Below are 20890 nucleotides of genomic sequence, written 5' to 3'. Positions count from 1 at the left end.
TGGTGGTTGAGGATGTGGTTATTATTATTTCTGAGCTAGTTTGCTCCACCATACATGGGTGTAGGTTCCCCATGAGTCCGACATCAATGCATCTATTCAGATAGTAAAAAAGGTTACAAGTGGAATGGACAAATTGTTATGTTGTTTGATTCATAACATGCATGTATATTGTCATTGTTTTAAATGATATGTAAAATCTTTTGATATTCTAGCTTACCCTTGTTTTTCTGTAGTTTGTCTTTGTTTATTGTTTCTTTTTTGCAATTATCCCCTTAATGGTGTGAGCTTAAGGATATAGTTTTTTGCAGTTGACTCAACGAGAGTTTGGGAGTGAAGCTTGCAGTATAGGTAATTACTTTTGTTCTTCAGGTGAATAATTTTATTCATCACAATATGTAGTTCTTGTTCTATCATTATCCATATAATGTTCATTTTAGTAGTTTTATACTACTAAATTGAGATGTTATACTATTTGACACATTTTCGCATCAGTGTTATTTGAAACATAAAATAAAATTAATAAAATTTGATTAAAATAATTAAATCTATAGAATTCTAAAAATAAAAAACTAAATTAGTTCAAAGTATCAAAAAAGAACTAATTTCAGTTTAAGAACCAAAAATATATTTAATCCTAAAAATTATTTAGAGTAACTCTATGATTATAAGAATATCTTATTTAATAATCCATTAATCAAATATTTGTTTCGAGATTCCTAGTCAAATATTCTACAGTGCTAATATGCTTTTGCACAAAATGAAGACCTTGAGAAAAGAAATACAATTCTCATAAGCATTAGATCTAAGTCTTTTTTTTTTTTTCGGGTTGTTACAATCTTGAATAAAAATACATTATTTTCCATTTGTATTCTAAAAAACTTATCAAAAACGTAATTTCACTAATTTACACCTGGTGAGCAACAGGCACAGCATAAATTAGTTCATATCTTACTAGAACAATACAAGCAAGGTACATACAATAGATAGTATAAGATAACGTATAATAGTTAATACAGGCTGTAAAACAGATACGGTCATAACTGTCTTTACCCTGAACCATAAAGCTCAAGTGTAAAAGCAAGTAACATCAAATGGTCATTACGAAGAATTCAGCAGAACTTAAACTGTGCTCAAACCAAACTTGCATTCTACAAAAGGCAACTAGCTTAGTAACGGTGAATGAGTTCCTTGTATGCATCCTTGTGCTTGGTGTAATGCTCAATTTCAGCCTGATAATATAAGTCACATTAAGCATCAAAATTAAGAGTGAGGACTAGCTTAAAGCCTAAGCAGGTCCATACTTTAGATCTCTTAGATAAAAAGGCCTACAAAAAATTTGATACTAATATATCTCTATTAAATTAATTATAAAATTATGTTTGAGAATGAAATTTAATTAAATTATTATGAATAATTATTAATTTTTTATAATAAATTGTTTTATTAATAGAAAGGCCTTATTCTTATGTTTGATTTATTCCTCTCAAAATTATGATATATTTTACCATGAATAGTTTTATTAGTAAATAAAAAAGTTTTAATCTTAAGATTGTTTTAAACTTCCCAAATCTTTGAGATATGCATGATTCTCCACTTAGCTAATCACTAACTTATGAACCCGCTGCAGAATAGCCAAAACGATATATCTAACATGAAGGGTAAAAGGCATCTACATCGAATACATCATACCTTTCGAATTGCTTTTATGGCAGTTAGCAACTTCTCGCTGATAAATTCCTTAAGGAAGTCATCCTTATGGAGAGCATCCAAAGATTCAGAAAGAGATGCTGGCAATCTCTGAAGGGTTTCCGGGTTTGGATTTGAATCTGTTTCATACATGAAATGAGAGGTTTATATTGATATTTGTAAAGGAACATGAAAGAACCCAGCGAAAATTTATGCAACCGTTATGCAGATTGGTAAAAGGAACATGAAAGAGAAAACGGAAAAAAAAGGCTGCAAATTTGGAATTGAACTTGATAGAAGTAAATAAAATTTAGCATCCACTGTGCTTCCTAGGATTCTGATGAAAAACTCCAATGAGTATTTCACTGCAATTGTATTATTTGATAAAAATGTTGAAAATAATCGCGTGACTAAGTCTCACATTTTGAAAAAATGACAAAATTAAACAACATATAAGAAAAATGACCCATAAATCTAATATTTCGAATTTTTAGGTTAAAAATGGTATCAATATCTTATCTAGATTTGATATATATAATCTTCCCTCATGAATATCCCATTATTGGTATCAAAAGCCACTGTTATTCCCAGGCTAACTATTTTAATATTTTGTGCAGCTCATGGTTGATTTAAACATTATAATCAAGGTTATATGATCTTACCAACAGGTTCAGGAAGAGGAAGATGCCTTCGAAGCCCATCAATGCCAGCAGCAAGTATGGCAGCTAAGCCCAAGTATGGATTGGCAGAACCATCAAATGATTTCATCTCAAAGTTGGTGGCTAGACCGTCGAGAGTTCCAGGTGGAGATGAAGCTCGCAATGGAGCCTCCTTATTTTCGTTTCCCCAGAAAAGGTACGCACCACTCCATGTATTGGGTTGCAATCGATCATAACTGCCACGAATTCAGATAACAAAGAAACATTGCGGCATAATTCCAAAACTTGGTATTTGCAATTTAAAATAACGCTTGTTAGAGAGGGAAAAAAGAATCCTATCTTACTCATAACAACTTAAACTTTATCAACGCTGGCAATATAATGTCATACAATAACATCAGTTTCAGTCAAAACACACAGAATAAGACCAACCTGTTAGGGAGTGGTGCTATAAATGCCAAGATTGAAGGAAGATGTTGTAGAATTCCTGCCATAAATTCTCTTCCCAAAGTTGATATTCCATGCTTAGATGATGTACCAGATCCCATATATACATTTTGGCCATTCCGCCACAAGCTAAGATGAACATGCGATCCAGAACCCATATCATCTAATGCGTACCTAAACAATGTCACGATAAAACTTCTGTTACACCAACAAAAGTAATTTTAACGGTTTCCTTAGATAGTTCATCAGCTGCAATTATGTTTTATTAACTAGTCTATACATAGACTGTTAAATGTTGTTAGTTATGTTTAATGTTTTGTTATAATTAATTGTGTTGGGGGATTACAAAAGTTAGGAGTGATTCTTAGTATTAATTATGTCTTGTAATAGAGTTCATTAATTATGTTTTGTTTGTAGTTGTTTTTAAGACTTGAAGCTGAAAGGCCATGAGTAAAGGTCTAAGTATTGATGTATTCTTCAAAAGCTAGTGACAGCAAGTAATAACATTAGAGCATCTTTCCAGAAAGACTTGTTGTCAACATACACCACTAGAGCATATATGATATGTGACTTTATGTTAGATTGTAAAAGAATGGACTTTTAATAATTTTATGATAAAAGAAATGATTGTATACAAATTTACTGAAGTTATATATTTTAACATTTTAATCAGGATATTTTAAAGTGGTAGTAAGATAAATGGTCCTGAAGTATAACTATTGTGTCTTGCTTAGATATTGTTATGATAGTGTATATTCAAATCATGAGGGTACTTTTATCAACACAGTAACACAATCAGGAATATTCTCCACAGAAGAAACAAGCAGGGGCTCCTTTTACAACATTATCGCCATACAATTGTGTCCATATGGTGTCAAATATGCTGGCACAGTCTTTAAAGCAGCTCTGAAATGCTACTTTGTTATTCTCTGTCGTTCAAAAATCTGAATACAAAGATATCATATAAAACTAAGACAAACTTTGCCACTTACTTTGGAATAAAAGTTGCTAGCATGCCATGCTTTCTGGCAATTGCCCTAACAACTTCACGGGTGAAAATTAAGTTGTCTGCTGCTTTAGTGCAAATGGTATACTTCAAAACCACCTCAAACTGACCTTTAGCAGCTTCACCGTGTATCTAGGATATTACAAGAAAAGGTTAAGCTTAAAAAGTGGGCTGCAGCTTGAAAAGAAGTATCAGACAATGTCTTAAAACATGCTATAAAGGATAATCCTTATGAGGACTTGGTCATGCTTAAACCCCCAAATTATTCATAATTGATGGGCTTTTCAGAGCTTACGCTCAGTTTCAAGAATATAGTGTTGTGGTAGTGCGCTGTTAATCACTCTATTACTCTGGGTACAGGGTGTATTAGGTTTTACCTTAATCTGGTTTCATTTGTGAAAGAAATCTTCAGAAGATAAGAATAGTACAAAGCCATATCACTTATAATTGATCATGTTACAATTCCTTTTACCTGTTCAACTGCAATTCCCAAGGAATGAAGAGAATCAACAACTTCATGAAGTACGGGAGAAGCAGCATCAAATGCTGATGTGGAGCAGTATGGACTCGAGTCAAATGGCACCCATTCCTCTTTACCTTCCCTGAATATTTTTTCACCACATTTTTAACAAATTGTCTGTAATTTGCATTATTCAGATCACAGAGATAACATTATATAACATACCTTTTTAGCATCTTTAAGAGAATAAATTCATTCTCAAATCCTGCATTCATTTCCTGGAAGTGGAAGAAGAAAAAGTTAAACATCCTATACTTCTCAACAGATAAGATGAACTCAACTTCGTACCAAGTCAAATTCATCTTTCAGAATTTTAGAAGCTCTTCTTAGGACATCTCTTGGACAATATTCCCAAGCTTCACCAGGTTTAATACACATATCAGCTAAAACCATTTCATCTTTTTTATTCCTATTCAAAAGAGAGATGCATTAGTTCACAAAATTGTATCTATCTTCTGAAGAATATATTTCTGAAAAAAAAAAACTACAGCTTAAGACGATTTCCATTCCAGAAGACACTTGATCCATGCAATGATGCAATTACTATTTACTTAATAAACAAGGCAACAATTAAATACAAAATTTATTTAACAGAAAGAAGAAAAGAAAAGAAATAAGATAAACAAAACATGAGCAGTAAAATAATTTCTGATATAAAATGAAATGAGAAACTGACACATGTAAGAGAAAAATATAGGACAATAATCCAAAAATATCTGGTCACAGCTTCAATGACATTAGATAACAAAATGGTAGTTGCCAATTGAGAGAGGGAAAGCCAATTGAGAGAGGGAAACTGGAAGGCTCATTGTTTTGACTTCTTCATACAATTCATAAAGACTGAAAACGGTTATAGTACGCATAAACAAGTATATCTTACATTGGCAAGGAGAGACTTTAAATGGAAACAAATTTTCCTTTCAGCTTTTCCCTCGTTAATTAATTGGAGAACATTATATGTTTGATAACTTGAGAATCAATTGAAAAAGAAGTTTAATTTATGAAAAAGCTCATATCCTGTAAAGAAAAGCAGTACTTACCAGGGAATTCTCCTTAGAGTAGACAAATCAGGCACTAATCTTGTTTCACCAACTGCAGTTAGACCAGACCCCTCTGCAGGTCCATCCATTTGAGAAGAGAATCCCATAACCGCAAACGCTAAACCAACCCCGTTCTTAACAACCACATCATTGAAACGCTTTTTAGGAACAGCCTGAAATAAAACACAACTCCATCTCAAGATGTAATTTTAAGAAAAGAATTTATAAACCAGCTGAACCAAACTTTTCCAGGCCTGTACAGCCAGAAGTTCAAGTTCCTAAAGACAAAAAATTTGCAAGCCCAGTATGTGCACAAGGAATGAGAGATGCAGCATTAGAACTTCCAAGAAAGTGATTCAGTATTCTGTATTTCAAGTTTTAGAACAAAAGGTGAAAGGACGGCAAAGTGTAAAAAACATTTAATGTGATTTCTAATTATATTTGCATTTGGAGATAATGTCTCAGTCAATTCAGTGGGGAGGGGGCATTTTCATTTTATTTTTTCACTTGTGACATAAACCTGAAGTCAGTCAACTTGTTTCCGAAATTTCTCTAGAGATTGAAAATGTATCTAGCATCCAACATTATTTCTGAGTACTTTTATGTTCACTGTGTCAACAATAATGCAATTGAAACTTTGTCTTAGTGCAAAATGATAGCAAGTATTCTGTTGGAAGTCTCACATCGACTAGAGATAAGGCCAATTCATAGTTTATAAGTGGGTGAAAACCTCACCCTACAAGCCGGTTTTGTGGGGTTGAGTTAGGCTTAAAGTCCAGGTGGAGATGGATAAGAAAAAGACTTCCGCATCTAATATAACTTGGTGTCAGAGCTCCTGATCTTGGGGCTCGATTCCGCTGCAACAAGTCGCACCGCCGCTGCTGTTCGACCACCGTCGTCGTCGGTTGGGGTCGTTGATAGGGCAGAAAGGTGTGCCCAACACCGGCGATCAAAAGGCCGGAAGTCGCTCCGTGAGAGGAGTCGCCACCGTGTAGCCCTCGTGCCCACCTCCAGCGAGACCCACTCGCCGCCGCCGCCACAAACAGGGTCGTCGGAGCCCCCTGAGTCTATTCCTAGGGTCGGTGACGACTCATTTTGGCTGTATTTGAATAGATCTGAGTTTTAAGTTTTGCTCCTTTTTTCTCGGTGTGACCCACTGGCCGTCGCCGCCACAGAAGAGTCACCGGAGCCTCCTGAGTCTGTTTTTAGGGTTGGTGACGACCCGTTTGGCCTTTGAGTAGATCTGAGTTTGAAGTTTTTGCTCTCTTTTTTCTTGGGTACGGGATGTCTGAAGAAAAAAGTATTCCTTTGGGGGTACCTAATGACCTACCAAATATAGGAAGTACCTCTTGGTTGGATGGTCAGAATTACTTACAATGGAGCCAATTTATTCTAAGGATTCTCAAGGGTCGTTCAAAACTTGATCACATAGATGGAGGAGCACCAGGACCAGACGATCCTCATTTTTCAATTTGGGACAAGGAAGATTCATTAATTATGACTTGGATGTGGCAATCCATGATTCCTGAGATAAGGAAAAATTATATGTTTCATTCTTCTGCAAAAGAAATATGGGATGATTTACAGAGTACTTTTTCTTTAAAAAAGGATCTTGCTGCTTACTATGACCTCAAGAACAGGATATTTAATACAAAACAGGGCTCCCCTTCCGTATCAGAATATCACAGAATCCTAAATGGTCTTTGGATGGAACTCGATCAGATCAAAACAATAAAGATGTGTAAAACAGATGTTGCTGCTCTTGCTGAATTCATTGAAGGGGAAAAAATCTTTAAATTTCTCCAGGGCCTGAATCATGAATACGACCCAATCTGGGTTCAAATTTTTGGAAGAGAAAAATTACCACCCCTGTCAGAAGTTTTTCTTATGGTAAGAGGAGAAGAAACTCGGATCCTTCATTTAGAGTTTGATGACCAAAGCAACACACAAATCATGAGTCAACAAGCTACATCTGAGACGTAGGCAAAATCTCAAATATGGTTACATCATCAAAGGCTTGGGCATCCTTCATTTAGTCTTATCAAGTCCTTGTTTCCCCATTTGTTTACCAAGGAATCTATTGAGTCTTTTAATTGTGATATTTGTCAATTTCAAAACACCATCGTGCATCTTATTCTATTAGTAATAAAAAGAGTATTTCTCCATTTTATTTAATTCACTCTGATGTTTGGGGTCCTGTCATAGATTCTATTTCCAGAGTCAAATGGTTCGTTACCTTTATTGACGATTGTACCCGTGTCACGTGGACATACCTTATGGAAAATAAATCCGAAGTTTTTCAAATTTTTGTTAATTTTTTCCGTCTTGTCCAAACTCAATTTGGAAAAAATATCAAAAGAATTAGGTCCGATAATGGTACTGAATATGTGAATCATGAATTTCTCAATTTTTTGTCTCATAATGGTATTGTTCATGTACTAACCTGTGTTAATACCCCTCAACAAAATGGGGTTGCTGAAAGAAAGAATTGTCATCTTCTTGAAGTAACTAGAGCTCTTCTTTTTCAAATGTTTGTTACAAAAAATTACTGGGGAGAAGCTGTGTTAACTGTCACATATCTCATCAACAGGTTACCCACTCGTATCTTAAATGGCATTAGTCGTATAGAGTCTCTATTGTCTTTTGTTCCTTCTTCTTCCCTAATAACAAGTCTACCTAGTCGAGTCTTTGGATGTGTTGTTATTGTTCACTCTCATCATCCTAAACATGGTAAATTAGATCCCAGAGCTCTTAAATGTGCCTTTATTGGGTATCCTTCTAATAAAAAAGGGTACAAATGTTATCATCCTCAGAGTCGTCGCGTCTTTATCACCATGGATGTCACCTTTCATGAAACAAAATCCTTTTATGTCAGTCCACCACTTCAAGGGGAGAAAGCACTTGAAGTGGATGAACTCTCCTTCTTGTCATTACCATGTTTGTCTTTGCAGGATGCCCAAGACCTGAACAATGAAGCTACCATAGTCCACAATGAGGAAGAAGAGGAAGACAAATTTTTTGGCAAAAAATATGAAAAAAGAGAACAACCCACTTCGACTCTCGAGCAAGAAAAATTGTCTAATCCGGAGGTGAGTATCCCTGAAGATATCAATGAGGAAGAGGTAAGTATTACTGAGGATTTACCCATTGCATTGAGAAAGGGAAGAAGATCATGTACTAAATATCCTATTTCTCAGTATGTTTGCACTAACAATCTCTCTGATAAGCACAAAAGTTTTATTGCTGCCGTTGATGCCACAGAAATTCCTACCTCAATCCAGGAGGCCATGAAACTTGAACATTGGAATCAAGCCATGAAAGAAGAGATGAATGCATTAGAAAGAAATTCAACTTGGGAGATTGTTGATAAGCCAAGAGACAAGAAGGTAGGGTGTAGATGGATATTCACAGTGAAACATAAGGCAGATGGGACAATAGAAAGATATAAAGCTAGATTGGTGGCAAAAGGATATACCCAAACATATGGGATTGATTATGAGGAGACATTTGCCCTAGTGGCAAGGATGAATACAGTTCGAGTTATTCTTGATTTGGCTGCCCATTTTGGATGAGACTTACACCAGCTGGATGTGAAGAATGTCTTTCTTCATGGAAATCTAGATGAGGAAGTGTACATGGAGATTCCCCCAGGTTTTGAAGTGAAAAATGAAAGAAACAAGGTATGCCTCCTGAAGAAAGCATTGTATGGTCTTAAGCAATCCCCTAGAGCATGGTTTGGAAGATTTACAAAAGCAATGGTTTCCTTGGGATACAGACAAAGCCAAGGAGATCATACTTTATTCATAAAGCACTCTTCTACTGGTAAACTCACTCTATTGCTTGTCTATGTGGATGATATGATTATTGCAGGAGATGATGAAACAGAAAAATTGGCATTAAAAGAAAAATTGACAGCTCAATCTGAAATGAAAGACCTAGGAAAACTCAAATATTTTCTTGGAATAGAGGTTGCCTACTCCAAGAACGGAATTTTCATCTTCCAAAGGAAATATATACTTGATTTCCTCAAAGAAACAGGAAAGCTAGGATGTAGAACCTCAACAGTTCCTATAGAACAGAATCACAGAATTGGAAGTGAAGAAAGTGCTCCTGTAGAGAAGGCCGAATATTAGAGATTGGTGGGAAAATTGATTTATCTATCACACACAAGACCAGACATTGGTTATGCAGTTAGTGTAGTGAGCCAATTTATGCATGATCCAAGAGAGAGACACATGCAAGCAGTTGACAAAATTCTCCAATACTTGAAGTCAAATCCAAGAAATGGGCTATTATTCAAAAGGGAAGGCACATTGACTATGAAGATATATATTGATGCTGACTATGCAGGTTCTATTACTGCCAGAAAATCAACTTCTGGAGATAGTTTGGTAACATGGAGAAGCAAAAAGCAAGATAGAGTATCCCGTTCTAGTGATAAAGCTGAATTTCGAGCCCTTACTCAAGGAATGTGTGAAGGACTCTGGATTAAAATCATTTTGGATGATCTTAAAGTCAAAGTGGAACACCCGGTGCAACTACACTGTGACAATAAGTCTGCTATGAGCATAGCCCATAATCCAGTACAGCATGACAAAACCAAAGACATTGAAATTGACAGACATTTCATCAAAGATAATCTTGACAGAGGCTTTGTGATTACAACTCATGTTCCTACAGAACTTCAAATAGCAGATATTTTTACAAAAGGGCTTCCTCTGGGTAGATTTCAAGATCTTGTAGGCAAGTTGGGAATGATTGATATTCATTTACCAACTTGAGGGGGAGTGTTGTAATTTGAGATAATATCTTTAGAATCTTCCTAATTAGAGAAAATAGATACATAATCTTTTATTTTATTTTATTTTTCCTAGTTTCCCTATTTCCCTTTCTAGGAGAACTAGATTATTACAAATAGAGAGTATGAGAATGTATTTTTTATGATTGAGAATAATAAAATAAGTCTTATTTTCAACTTATTCTTTTCTAGGATAGATTTCATCTTTTTCTCTTGCCACACGATATCCAAGAAAACACATGAAACTAACTATATACAATATGATTGGCATGAGAACCATGCAATTTAGATTGATTCCAAATGTAAACAGAATATATTCATTTACCAACTTGAGGGGGAGTGTTGTAATTTGAGATAATATCTTTAGAATCTTCCTAATTAGAGAAAATAGATACATAATCTTTTATTTTATTTTATTTTTCCTAGTTTCCCTATTTCCCTTTCTAGGAGAACTAGATTATTACAAATAGAGGGTATGAGAATGTATTTTTTATGATTGAGAATAATAAAATAAGTCTTATTTTCAACTTATTCTTTTCTAGGATAGATTTCATCTTTTTCTCTTGCCACACGATATCCAAGAAAACACATGAAACTAACTATATACAATATGATTGGCATGAGAACCATGCAATTTAGATTGATTCCAAATGTAAACAGAATATATTCATTTACCAACTTGAGGGGGAGTGTTGTAATTTGAGATAATATCTTTAGAATCTTCCTAATTAGAGAAAATAGATACATAATCTTTTATTTTATTTTATTTTTCCTAGTTTCCCTATTTCCCTTTCTAGGAGAACTAGATTATTACAAATAGAGGGTATGAGAATGTATTTTTTATGATTGAGAATAATAAAATAAGTCTTATTTTCAACTTATTCTTTTCTAGGATAGATTTCATCTTTTTCTCTTGCCACACGATATCCAAGAAAACACATGAAACTAACTATATACAATATGATTGGCATGAGAACCATGCAATTTAGATTGATTCCAAATGTAAACAGAATAATAAATGGACCTAAAATTAGAAAACTCAAAGAACAATGAAATAAAAAGAAAAAAGCCCTTGAGGGTGACTCACACGACATCTGTGTTGTCCAGCACCATCAACCCACATGACACGAACAAGTGAGACATCAATGGCTAAGTCACCACTCAAATTTTGGGACAAATTACTATGTGAATTGATAACCTTGTTAGCTGGAGTAATCTTGTAGAAATGAATTGCATTTCTTGCAAAGATGTCCTTTGCAGCTTCCACAGCTTCAGGAACTGAGAGATCACCATCAATGCATGCATCACGTAGAACAGAGAAAACAACTTCACGAGACTTCTTTGCACCTGTAAAAGAATAACTCATAGCTTTAACCAGTAATATTTACACCATGAGTTAAAAAATTTCAAAATCAGCAAAAGCCACAAAGAGATAATGTTGTTCTCATTTTTCATAGACAAGAAATTCAAGCATTAATTCATGACATCAAGTTGTGCATCACATTCTAATCCTAAGGTTTCAAAAGAAGTTACGAGCTAAAAAATATTCAAAGGCTCATAAATTGAAATCATCATAAAATCTTAAATATGATATATCCATCTACGCCTTTGAAGTTAGCACATTACATGCACCTTGGGAGTTTCCAGCATTAGCGTTGTTAAGAACTAGACTTTAAGTCTAATTTAACCTTACAAAATCAGCTTGTAAGGTGAGGTTTGCACCCACTTATATAATGTAAATTAGTGTTATCTCTAGCCGATGTGGACTTCATACCATGTCAAGAAGTAGACTTTCAGCCTAACTCAACCCTAACGTTAGCATTGTTAAGAAGTGGACTTTGGTTTGCACCTACTTATATATTGTAAATTGACCTTTCTTTTGTTAATGTGAGACTTCATACCATGTTAAGAATTGACCTTATTACTACTTCTTATGTCCCATATGTGCAACAGTTAGCAAATCTATTTACCAAAAGTCATCCATAGAATGATTTCATGATCTCACAACCAAGTTGGGAATGACATACTTATAGCACCAAAGACAGAAATAGAGACAAAGGTGAAATAATTTGTTATTGCTCACTCTCTCTTAACGAAACAGAGGAGAAGAAAAAAAAACTCCACAAATCATATACTCTGACCTCACTCCCAATTTCCCAAAATTCTCATACCCCCTACACGTGCTCCCCCTCTCCTCTATATTCTCCCTTTTTCTCCCCTCCAAAACCAAGAAAGAATCTTTCGGTTAAGATCATAATCATTGGGTGTGTGCCTGTGATCCCAAGAGAATTTTCCACTTCTTTCTTTCATAAACCTTAATGAACTTTCCACATCCATTCACCAACTTGAGGAGCAGGGTGGAGGGAAGGGGATGTTGGGGTGTGGGAAGTGTTATTAATAGAATACTAAGTGTATTGTTAGATGTTGGAAGATTCTAGAGATCACTTTGTAATCAATACTTCAGGGTTAGAATTCTCTATATACAGATGTTGATATATTGTTTCAAAATAAATTTATTGAATAAAATCTTCTCTCATTCAGAAGAATCCTTTTCAAGTGAAGGATAACAGTTAGTTGTGACAGGGAATGCTTGTGTGAAAAGAAGTAATTCCTTTGTATTTTGGTGCTTGCGTTATGAGTGGATAATTGTTGAATAATACATAAAGGGTTAGATTCTGAATGGATATAACGAAAAGTTGACTATGTTTGATAGGCAAGGGAAAAAGAGAGGGGTCTGGAAAGTATACTGTAGGAAGAGAAATAAAAATAGAAATAATTAATTGGTTAACAGTTGGTTGTTATGTGAAATGAGATGGAGACCTTTTGTAAAAGTCTATATATTGTCATGTATAAGAGAGGAGAAGGGGGAGTGAAAATTTGTAGATTGAGCTTCAGCCCTTTGTGAAGGGACCCTTGGAGGAGAGAGTGCTCTCCTATTTTTGTGTTCTTTTCAGTAGTTTCAATGAAGAAATATTACTCTTCTTTCTCTTGTTAGTTTTGGGTTCCTATCAATGTTGGAAAGATGGGCCAGAGAACAAGGAAAGGTTGTTGTAGAATTCAAAGTAGATTTGTCTATTATGAAAGAAAGCTACCGAACATCAAAGAAGTGAAAGAAGGTGGGGAGAATTCAGTCAACAACAATGACAAGAAGGAAGAAAGATATGTGCATGGTATCAGATTTGATTAGGAGGGAGAAATATTGTTGAGGTCACGGGCTATACAGGTGGAATTGCCTACATTCGAAGGAAGTGATCCATTAGAGTGGATAGCAAGAGCTGATTTTTTTTTTTGAACTGCAGAATTTCACTCAAACGGAAAATTAAATTTGGTTATCATTAGTATGGGAGGAAGCACAAGTCACTAGCTTGAATTTTGGCATCAGATCCAAGAACCCATATCGGGAAGAGTTTCCAACATGTTGAATACATGATTCAGAGGTAGGGACAATAGTACTGTGTTTGAAAGATTAGCAGCCATAAGACACAATGGAAAGGTGGACGATTACACCTAGGAGTTTGAAATATTGGCATCACAAGTTCTATATATACATAACATAAACTCTTGGGATATTTCTATGCAGGGTTGCAAGCTAATATCTAGAATTGAATTAAGTGACCTGATCCAAAAAATTTGATTCGAGTCATGGAAATTGCACAGGATGTGGAGGAAGCTATGAGAGACTCTGATAGGTTTCTTTGATAAAGAAATCTATACATTCCTCCCACACCACACACAATCGCACAGAAAAGAAAAGACTGTATATTTCTTCTATAACCAGTAACAATGTACACACACAAGGCCTTCACAGGAGCTCTCTCCCTCCAAAGGACAAAGACGTCCTGTCCATACAAAAGAATTAACAAAACTGAAAAATGTACAAGAGTTCCTCAGCCTCTTAAATAGGCTACCCTCCCTCTAACTAACTGTTACTAACAGTTACAAACACCTCAGTATCCTCCTAACCCCTTAACAACCCTATTAATTCTTTTTCCTCCTCTCATAGACTTTTAGTATTCTACCAGATTCACATTAGGTAGATGGTTCTTCACACCAGATACTACATCTAGTTTTCGGTATCAAGGAGGAAGTGGGATAGTTTCATGTGCATATACCTACAAAAGTATTGGTAATATCCAAGCTTCAACTGGCATAGACAACAACGTGTGTATGAGGACACCAAACACAACATATGGATCAAAAGTTGGAGGAAACAAAACCATAGGGCTAAGAAACTGTTAAGCAGGAAAGTAATGAGAGGAGTTGGAAAGTATATTATAGGAAGAAGTTTAAAAATAAAAGTAGTTAGTCGTTACATAGGGACTAAGACTTTCTGAAAAAGTCTATGTATATTTTCCTTGGGTGTGGCCAACCTAGGTGTAGAAATTTTAAGAGTCAGCAAAGGAAACTGCATATGTTATGGGACAAATAAAGTAAGATACTTAAATACCATAACAAAGCATTTAAGTATAATATTTATATTAGGTGTAATAGTATATTAACCAACCTAAGTAAAATGTTTCAGGAAATGCATAGCCATCAGTACTGAACATCACCTGCATTGCAAAGTTTATTCTCGTGAGATAGCAAATGTCGTGGCCAGAAAGTCATTATCTTGTGATTTAAATGTTTCATTGGATAACCCAATTCAAGAAGATTCTAATTTCATTATAAAATTCTTATTCCTTTGCAATTTACACATAACATTCAATTTATTTTGTTATAGTCACCTTATTTAGTGGAGCCAATTCTAATAGCTCTTTCATTGAAGAAATCATCCCATGTACACTCAACTTTGGAATTGCCAGCCCAAAATCAAGGTAGACCTGAAAGAGAAGATTGTGCTACAAGCCAGTTATCCAGTAACTCAAATATACTAATACCAAGCCATTGATTGAGTTGTAAAATGTTTGCCTGTGAGTAAACAGAGGCTAGATATGACGCTTCCCTTGAGAATGGATAGGATGCATGCAAAAGCACAATCCGAGACTTTGAATATCTCTTGTCCTCAAGAACTGCACGTAGATGAAGAGGATTGGAGAGTCGCATATCCAAATCTTTATCCCCAAACCTATCGAACAAAAGAACAAATTAGTATCCTAAAGCTGGGAATAGGAAAAGAAAACGTATCTTTAACATTTAGGAAAAGTGTGGTAGATCCTAGAAGTGGACAAGACGCAAACTAATTTCACCTAACTAACATCTGTGATGTTTTGAGACCAAAATGTAAGATAGTCACAGCTCAATATGCTTTGTTGTTCAAGTAACCTTACTAACAAGGTTCTGTTAAGCACATAGAAATCAAAGTATTTCAATTAATGCTAGCTGAGTAATTTTTTGAAATTCCAAAATATATTTCCCCCAAAATACTCGGACATCATTATATGTAAAAGTATCAAACAATTTAAAATTATCCAATACCCCGTGTGTATCTGCATTGGCAGGTCATAGGATTGAGCAACTTCCAAACTTCGTAAGAAGATGTAGTCAATAAGATTTTTGTTTGCAATACGGACAGGCTTCCCAGCTGAAAGTAAAGAAAGATGAGAAAGAATATCCTGAAACAGATTATATTAAAATAAACCTGCACACTATACTTACCAATCAATGTTTGCCTTAGTCCCTCCTCAGCATCGTTATTAGTAACATTAGTGTTGATTTCTAAGCCACTGCGGTATGCAGCTATGCTTTTCAATCCAAAGATCTCACCAGCAACTGTAACAGCGTCGCTAAGGAATACAGCTAAAATATTATATTCTAATACAGCTAAAGAAGAATTGCTTCATGTGTGTGGAGGGAGATAGAGAGAAAAACATATAAAGGATATGATTTCAACTTTGAGAGAAATGCTTTAGTAAATGAATCCACAGTCCAAGAAGATCCATCGGGCAGGCCCTTCAACATAATATTTATATATAAGATAATATAACAACAAGGTGAATGAGAACGACCGAGAGGTAGAACATAAATAAGACTGAAAATAGACAGATGCAATTAAACAGGAGTTTGCAAAATATACAGTTGAACAATTACATATTCCTAACAATCAGCACTGGCCTTGATTCACAGCCTTCTACTGATGAGAATAATTTCCCAAATAAAATTTAATTTCTTCACATTTGCTAAATTCACTTTTAGACTCAACTGCCACATAATAGTCTCCACTTCGGGGTGAGAAAATGATTAACTGATGGCAATTGGAAGGAGATGTCTGGAAATCATAATAAGAAAAAGCACCAAAATTAAGAATGTCACCGAAGTTTCTGTAAGACCTTCACTTGCATTAACAAGCTATAGTTATAGCCATCAAGCATTGTAGAGAATCCATCTTCTATTGATAAATTCTGGTTCTGGCGGAAAGCAAATAACTTTCTGGCCTGCTATCATGATGGGGTGTCTTGGACATTTCAGCCTCCCATAGAATAAGGATCAAAATTCTCTTTTTTTTTTCAAGTCAAATACTATAGGATCTTAAAATGTTGGGGAAAAAACACTTATTAGTTCCTTCATTCCTTTTCTCCCTCGAAGAGTATATGTGTAAGTAGATGTTTAACACTCAAAATTCGAAAAATCCAAACCGAAGATGTGATATAAAGTTGATTAAATTATAATTGAATTGGAAATGAATTTGGATTGTCTGTTGGGTTTTTCTATGTTGTTCCTCTGTTATACCTTCAAAATATATTGATGATACTAATTTTGATGTTTTAAAATATATTAAAAAGAATTTTAATATACTAATATAGTATATTTTTAATGTTCAGCAGAAGACAACACCAAAAAGCTCAGTAGAGAATTGGGCTCAAATCTCCTTTCCAACAAAGACTAAGGAATCTCTATTTAAAGACTTTTCTCTGATAAGTTATGCATAACGTAATTTGCCAAAACACTTTAAGTTCTATAAATAGCTAAGCAGATGAAGCCTTTGAAATGGATGCACATATTGTGAAAGTCCATATGCAAACTACTGGTCCAGAATGAACCTTGCAAAACACAAACGTACTTCTCCTCATTTCAAGACTTCTGTTTTTTCCTTAATTCTATAAAATGCTTGCACAGAAAGGAAGTAACACAGATGTCTGAAAATTTGAAGGCCTAACCCTCTAACTTCAACAGTAGAGAAGGGCTTTGAATATAGTATTGTCTTTAGTGCATATATAATGACGTGGAAATAAACAGTAACATTAAACGAATACCAGAGTAGGATTTTTTGTCCCCAAGAAATACTGTAATGAAATTTTACCTAAGATACCTAATAATTATGATAATGCAAATTAAAAGTGCCTTTGTGCTCGTATCTCACCTCATCGAGGATTTCCTCGGCCAATCGTTCAATTCTTAAGATTCTACCAACAAAAGGTATAAAACTCTTGTGCCATTCTACATCATGCTTTTTGTCCAATTGTAAGCCATCATCAATAAGTATGGCAGCTATTCTTGCAGCTTTAAAGCATGATGAGCTGATGGATTGCAATCCAGATACTCTACGGTATTCTTCAACACCTTGCAAGGATATCTCACATCTATACAGCTCAGCAATGTCTCTTAAATTTCTCTGTTATATTAACATGACAAAATAGGCTGTTACAATAAGATTCAAGCCAGACTGAGAATAAAGTTCCTCAAATAATTTTTTTATCATATTTTAGCAAATATAAGTTGAAGAGTAAAGTAATGCACGAGTGCTGAAATCACCATCAAATTCACCGACACTCTGAAGCAAGGAAACAGCACCTTGACTCGTGTAAGCACCTTGAATTGCTTACACATATGAAGCACTATATAAAACAGTAAGCAGAAAATGACTTTTTTATGCATAGCTCTGTGTATGAACAGAAAGCTGAAAAAGTGTTAATCTAATTTGATTTCCTCCCCTTACTTCAAAATTATTATCACTAAATAAATGTTAATCTCTGTTAATATAATCTAAGGATTGATTATTTCATGTGTTCAGTACAGCGACAGCAGAATGTAATCCAACCAAAGAATTAGTAAACTGCCAAAACCAAAACCCATTATAATTAATCAAATGCAATATTAGTTAGAGGTGTCCTCTAAGACTTTTCTTGTTAGTTTGTTGGAAGTCCAACATGAACCAAAAATAAGATCAATTTACAAAATATATATATATAAACCTTTAGTTAATTATGCAAATCTCACCTTATACTTATAAATGATGTTGTAAGGTGAAATCAAACTTAAAATTTACTATTTAATGTAATCAAAATTGATTGAAAAACACAAACTCACAGGTGAGTTTCTTTAAACGAGGACTATAACTCATAATTTAGCAACTTCCAATAAAATTTCAGCTCATAATATATAGTACAATAATAAAGACACACCAGTGTATTACAGTATTGCAAATTCTGCAACAAATACGCGTTGACCAGCTAGTGAAGAGTCACAGACGACACAGCCATTAGTTCAGAGTAGTTGACTTTTTTTTATAATTAGAAGCATGAATCGATGTCGCTCAAAGTTTGCGAGACATAGAAATTAAATATAATTTGAAATGCAGAAGGAAATGTTGTTCTTGAGACAGCAATAGAAGGTTGATGAAAGAAAGTTAGAGAGTAAATTGTAAAGGCGAAGTTACCTTGAAAGAAAGAGAGTTGGGTGAGAAAGTTAGCGCTTGACCATTGGCCTCAGAAAAGGCGTGGATGAAGGAAAGGTTTGAGTGAAGAGAAACTATATTGTGAGCATGAGCGTCCACTAGTTCCACCTCCTCCACCGCTTTTCTCAACTCACTCGTATCCATTCTCTCTCTGTTTTTCAATGTCAACACTGCTTCTCACTTCAGAACTCGCTGCTTAGTGCCATATGCAACTATTATAAACACCATTGGAGTTCGGACTTTGGGGGAGACACATATAATATATAATAACATTATTCTTATTATAAACTTCTTTTAAACTTATTATTATTATAAACTTATATATTTTCTTAAGAGTATATTATTTTTATGTAATAAGATATGAATAAACATCACCATATATGTTTCCAAGGGTGACATAAGCTTAATAAAAGGAACTGAAATTTCTTAATTTACGTTTCGAAATCATATTTATAAACTAGACGAAAAATAATACTGGAAACATTTCCTTTCCATTATAAATTTTTAACGGATTTTAATTGATAATAGAAGTATAAAGATTATGTATAAAATAAATCTATGATAATAAAATGTGTGAATAAAATTAAATGATAAAACTAGTAAAAATTGAAAATCTATAAACTGAAATACTTACAAAATATAAAATATAAAAGTTAAATATGATTTTAGTATTTAAATTTATACGTAAAATTGAATAGTTGCTTTAAGTCAGACAAACCAGTTTTTTTATATTTTTACTAACACGTGTTATATATATATATAATCTTTATGGGCCAGATCCTATTGATATTACAGAGTATCCTATGTACGGATATTTAATGCAGCATATTATAAATATATACCAGTTTGACTCTCTCTATAGTAATTAATTGTATTAATTTAGCTGGGACTTGCGATTTGCACAGAGAGACATGTGGACATGTAAATGTTGGATAATTTTCTTAAAACGTTACACGTGATAAAATGGGTTATAATTGCAGGCTTATTCAGACTACCACACAAGTTTAGATTAACTTGGTTTGGAAAAATATAATTTTGTATATTAGTTTTCAATTTAATCCATTTAGAAATCGATTTATTCGAATTAAACCGTAATAAATTGAGTTGGTTTATCAATTAACTAAATTTAATTTAATTATGTATTATTTTGTATTTTAATATTATTAATTAATATTTTTTTGGATATCGATATTTGACAACTTGTTTTGACAATATTTTGATAACGAACGAACATGAGTCAAAATGTTATTGAACCGTTTTAAATAATATTTTATTCAAAAAAGTTGGCATGCAATAGTTAATGAATTTAGTATCCAAAAATATCCCTCCTATTTTTGTTTTCATTCTCCCTTCATTGAGCATTTTTGTTTGCAATTTTTGTGTGCGCTTTTTCTCCTTCTCTCTCACGAAGCAAGCATAAAGGGTCATCTTCTCCGACGAGACAATCCGGCGAGACTTCGGTAAAGCAATGGAAAGCTCCGGTGACAAAGTATTTCCTTTCTCCTTTGCATTTTCTGTTTCTCATTTCCCATTTCCCCTTTCCCTTTTTTCCCTTACTTCATTTTCATTTATCCTTTGGTGTTTTTGATGTACCCATTTCCATTTTAAGTTCGCCCGTTGGTTATTGTTTTATTTTTCATGCAGTTAATTTGTTTATGGATTTAATGGAAGATTGACCCCGGAACATAGGATCGTTATTGGAAATACATCATTCATATTGGTCGGCCGTAGAGAAAATCTCATTAGTTGGTGGTAAGGATGGGGTGGACTACAACGACATGCTATTATTATTATAAATTTATAAACTTCTTTTAAACTTATTATTATTATAAACTTATATATTTTCTTAAGAGTATATTATTTTTATGTAATAAGAATATGAATAAACATCACCATATATGTTTCCAAGGGTGACATAAGCTTAATAAAAGGAACTGAAATTTCTTAATTTACGTTTCCAAATCATATTTATAAACTAGACGAAAAATAATACTGGAAACATTTCCTTTCCATTATAAATTTTTAACGGATTTTAATTGATAATGAAAGTATAAAGATTATGTATAAAATAAATCTATGATAATAAAATGTGTGAATAAAATTAAATGATAAAACTAGTA

General features: G+C 34.0%; 1 protein-coding gene and 1 long non-coding RNA gene across 3 annotated transcripts; one reads left to right on the top strand and one right to left on the bottom strand.

Annotated features, from left to right (window-relative positions):
* Window positions 1-914: 914 nt before the first annotated feature.
* LOC108321387 (protein fluG) lies at window positions 915-18992 on the bottom strand. 2 transcript variants are annotated; one of them, XM_052875001.1, is made up of 18 exons: window positions 18753-18992; window positions 17457-17708; window positions 15982-16048; window positions 15755-15871; window positions 15575-15680; window positions 15068-15224; window positions 14884-14979; window positions 14661-14709; window positions 11244-11503; window positions 5359-5531; window positions 4607-4727; window positions 4484-4536; window positions 4271-4400; window positions 3785-3930; window positions 2778-2966; window positions 2349-2581; window positions 1690-1826; window positions 915-1229 (listed from the first exon to the last, which is right to left on the bottom strand). In XM_052875001.1, exons 1-18 carry the CDS (start codon window positions 18912-18914, stop codon window positions 1167-1169), a joined length of 2511 nt encoding a protein of 836 aa, XP_052730961.1. In that variant the 5' UTR covers window positions 18915-18992; the 3' UTR covers window positions 915-1166. The 2 variants fall into 2 exon arrangements, with proteins under 2 accessions (XP_052730961.1, XP_052730962.1); XM_052875002.1 differs by having other exon boundaries at window positions 11355-11503.
* Window positions 2403-3556, top strand: LOC128195930 (uncharacterized). The gene is made up of 2 exons (XR_008247854.1): window positions 2403-2541; window positions 3210-3556. It is a non-coding gene; the product is annotated as an uncharacterized LOC128195930 (long non-coding RNA).
* Window positions 18993-20890: the final 1898 nt, after the last annotated feature.

Source organism: Vigna angularis, chromosome 3 (assembly GCF_016808095.1).
Source record: "Vigna angularis cultivar LongXiaoDou No.4 chromosome 3, ASM1680809v1, whole genome shotgun sequence".
Classification (NCBI taxonomy): Eukaryota; Viridiplantae; Streptophyta; class Magnoliopsida; order Fabales; family Fabaceae; genus Vigna; species Vigna angularis.
This window is presented reverse-complemented; position numbering and strand designations above follow the sequence as displayed.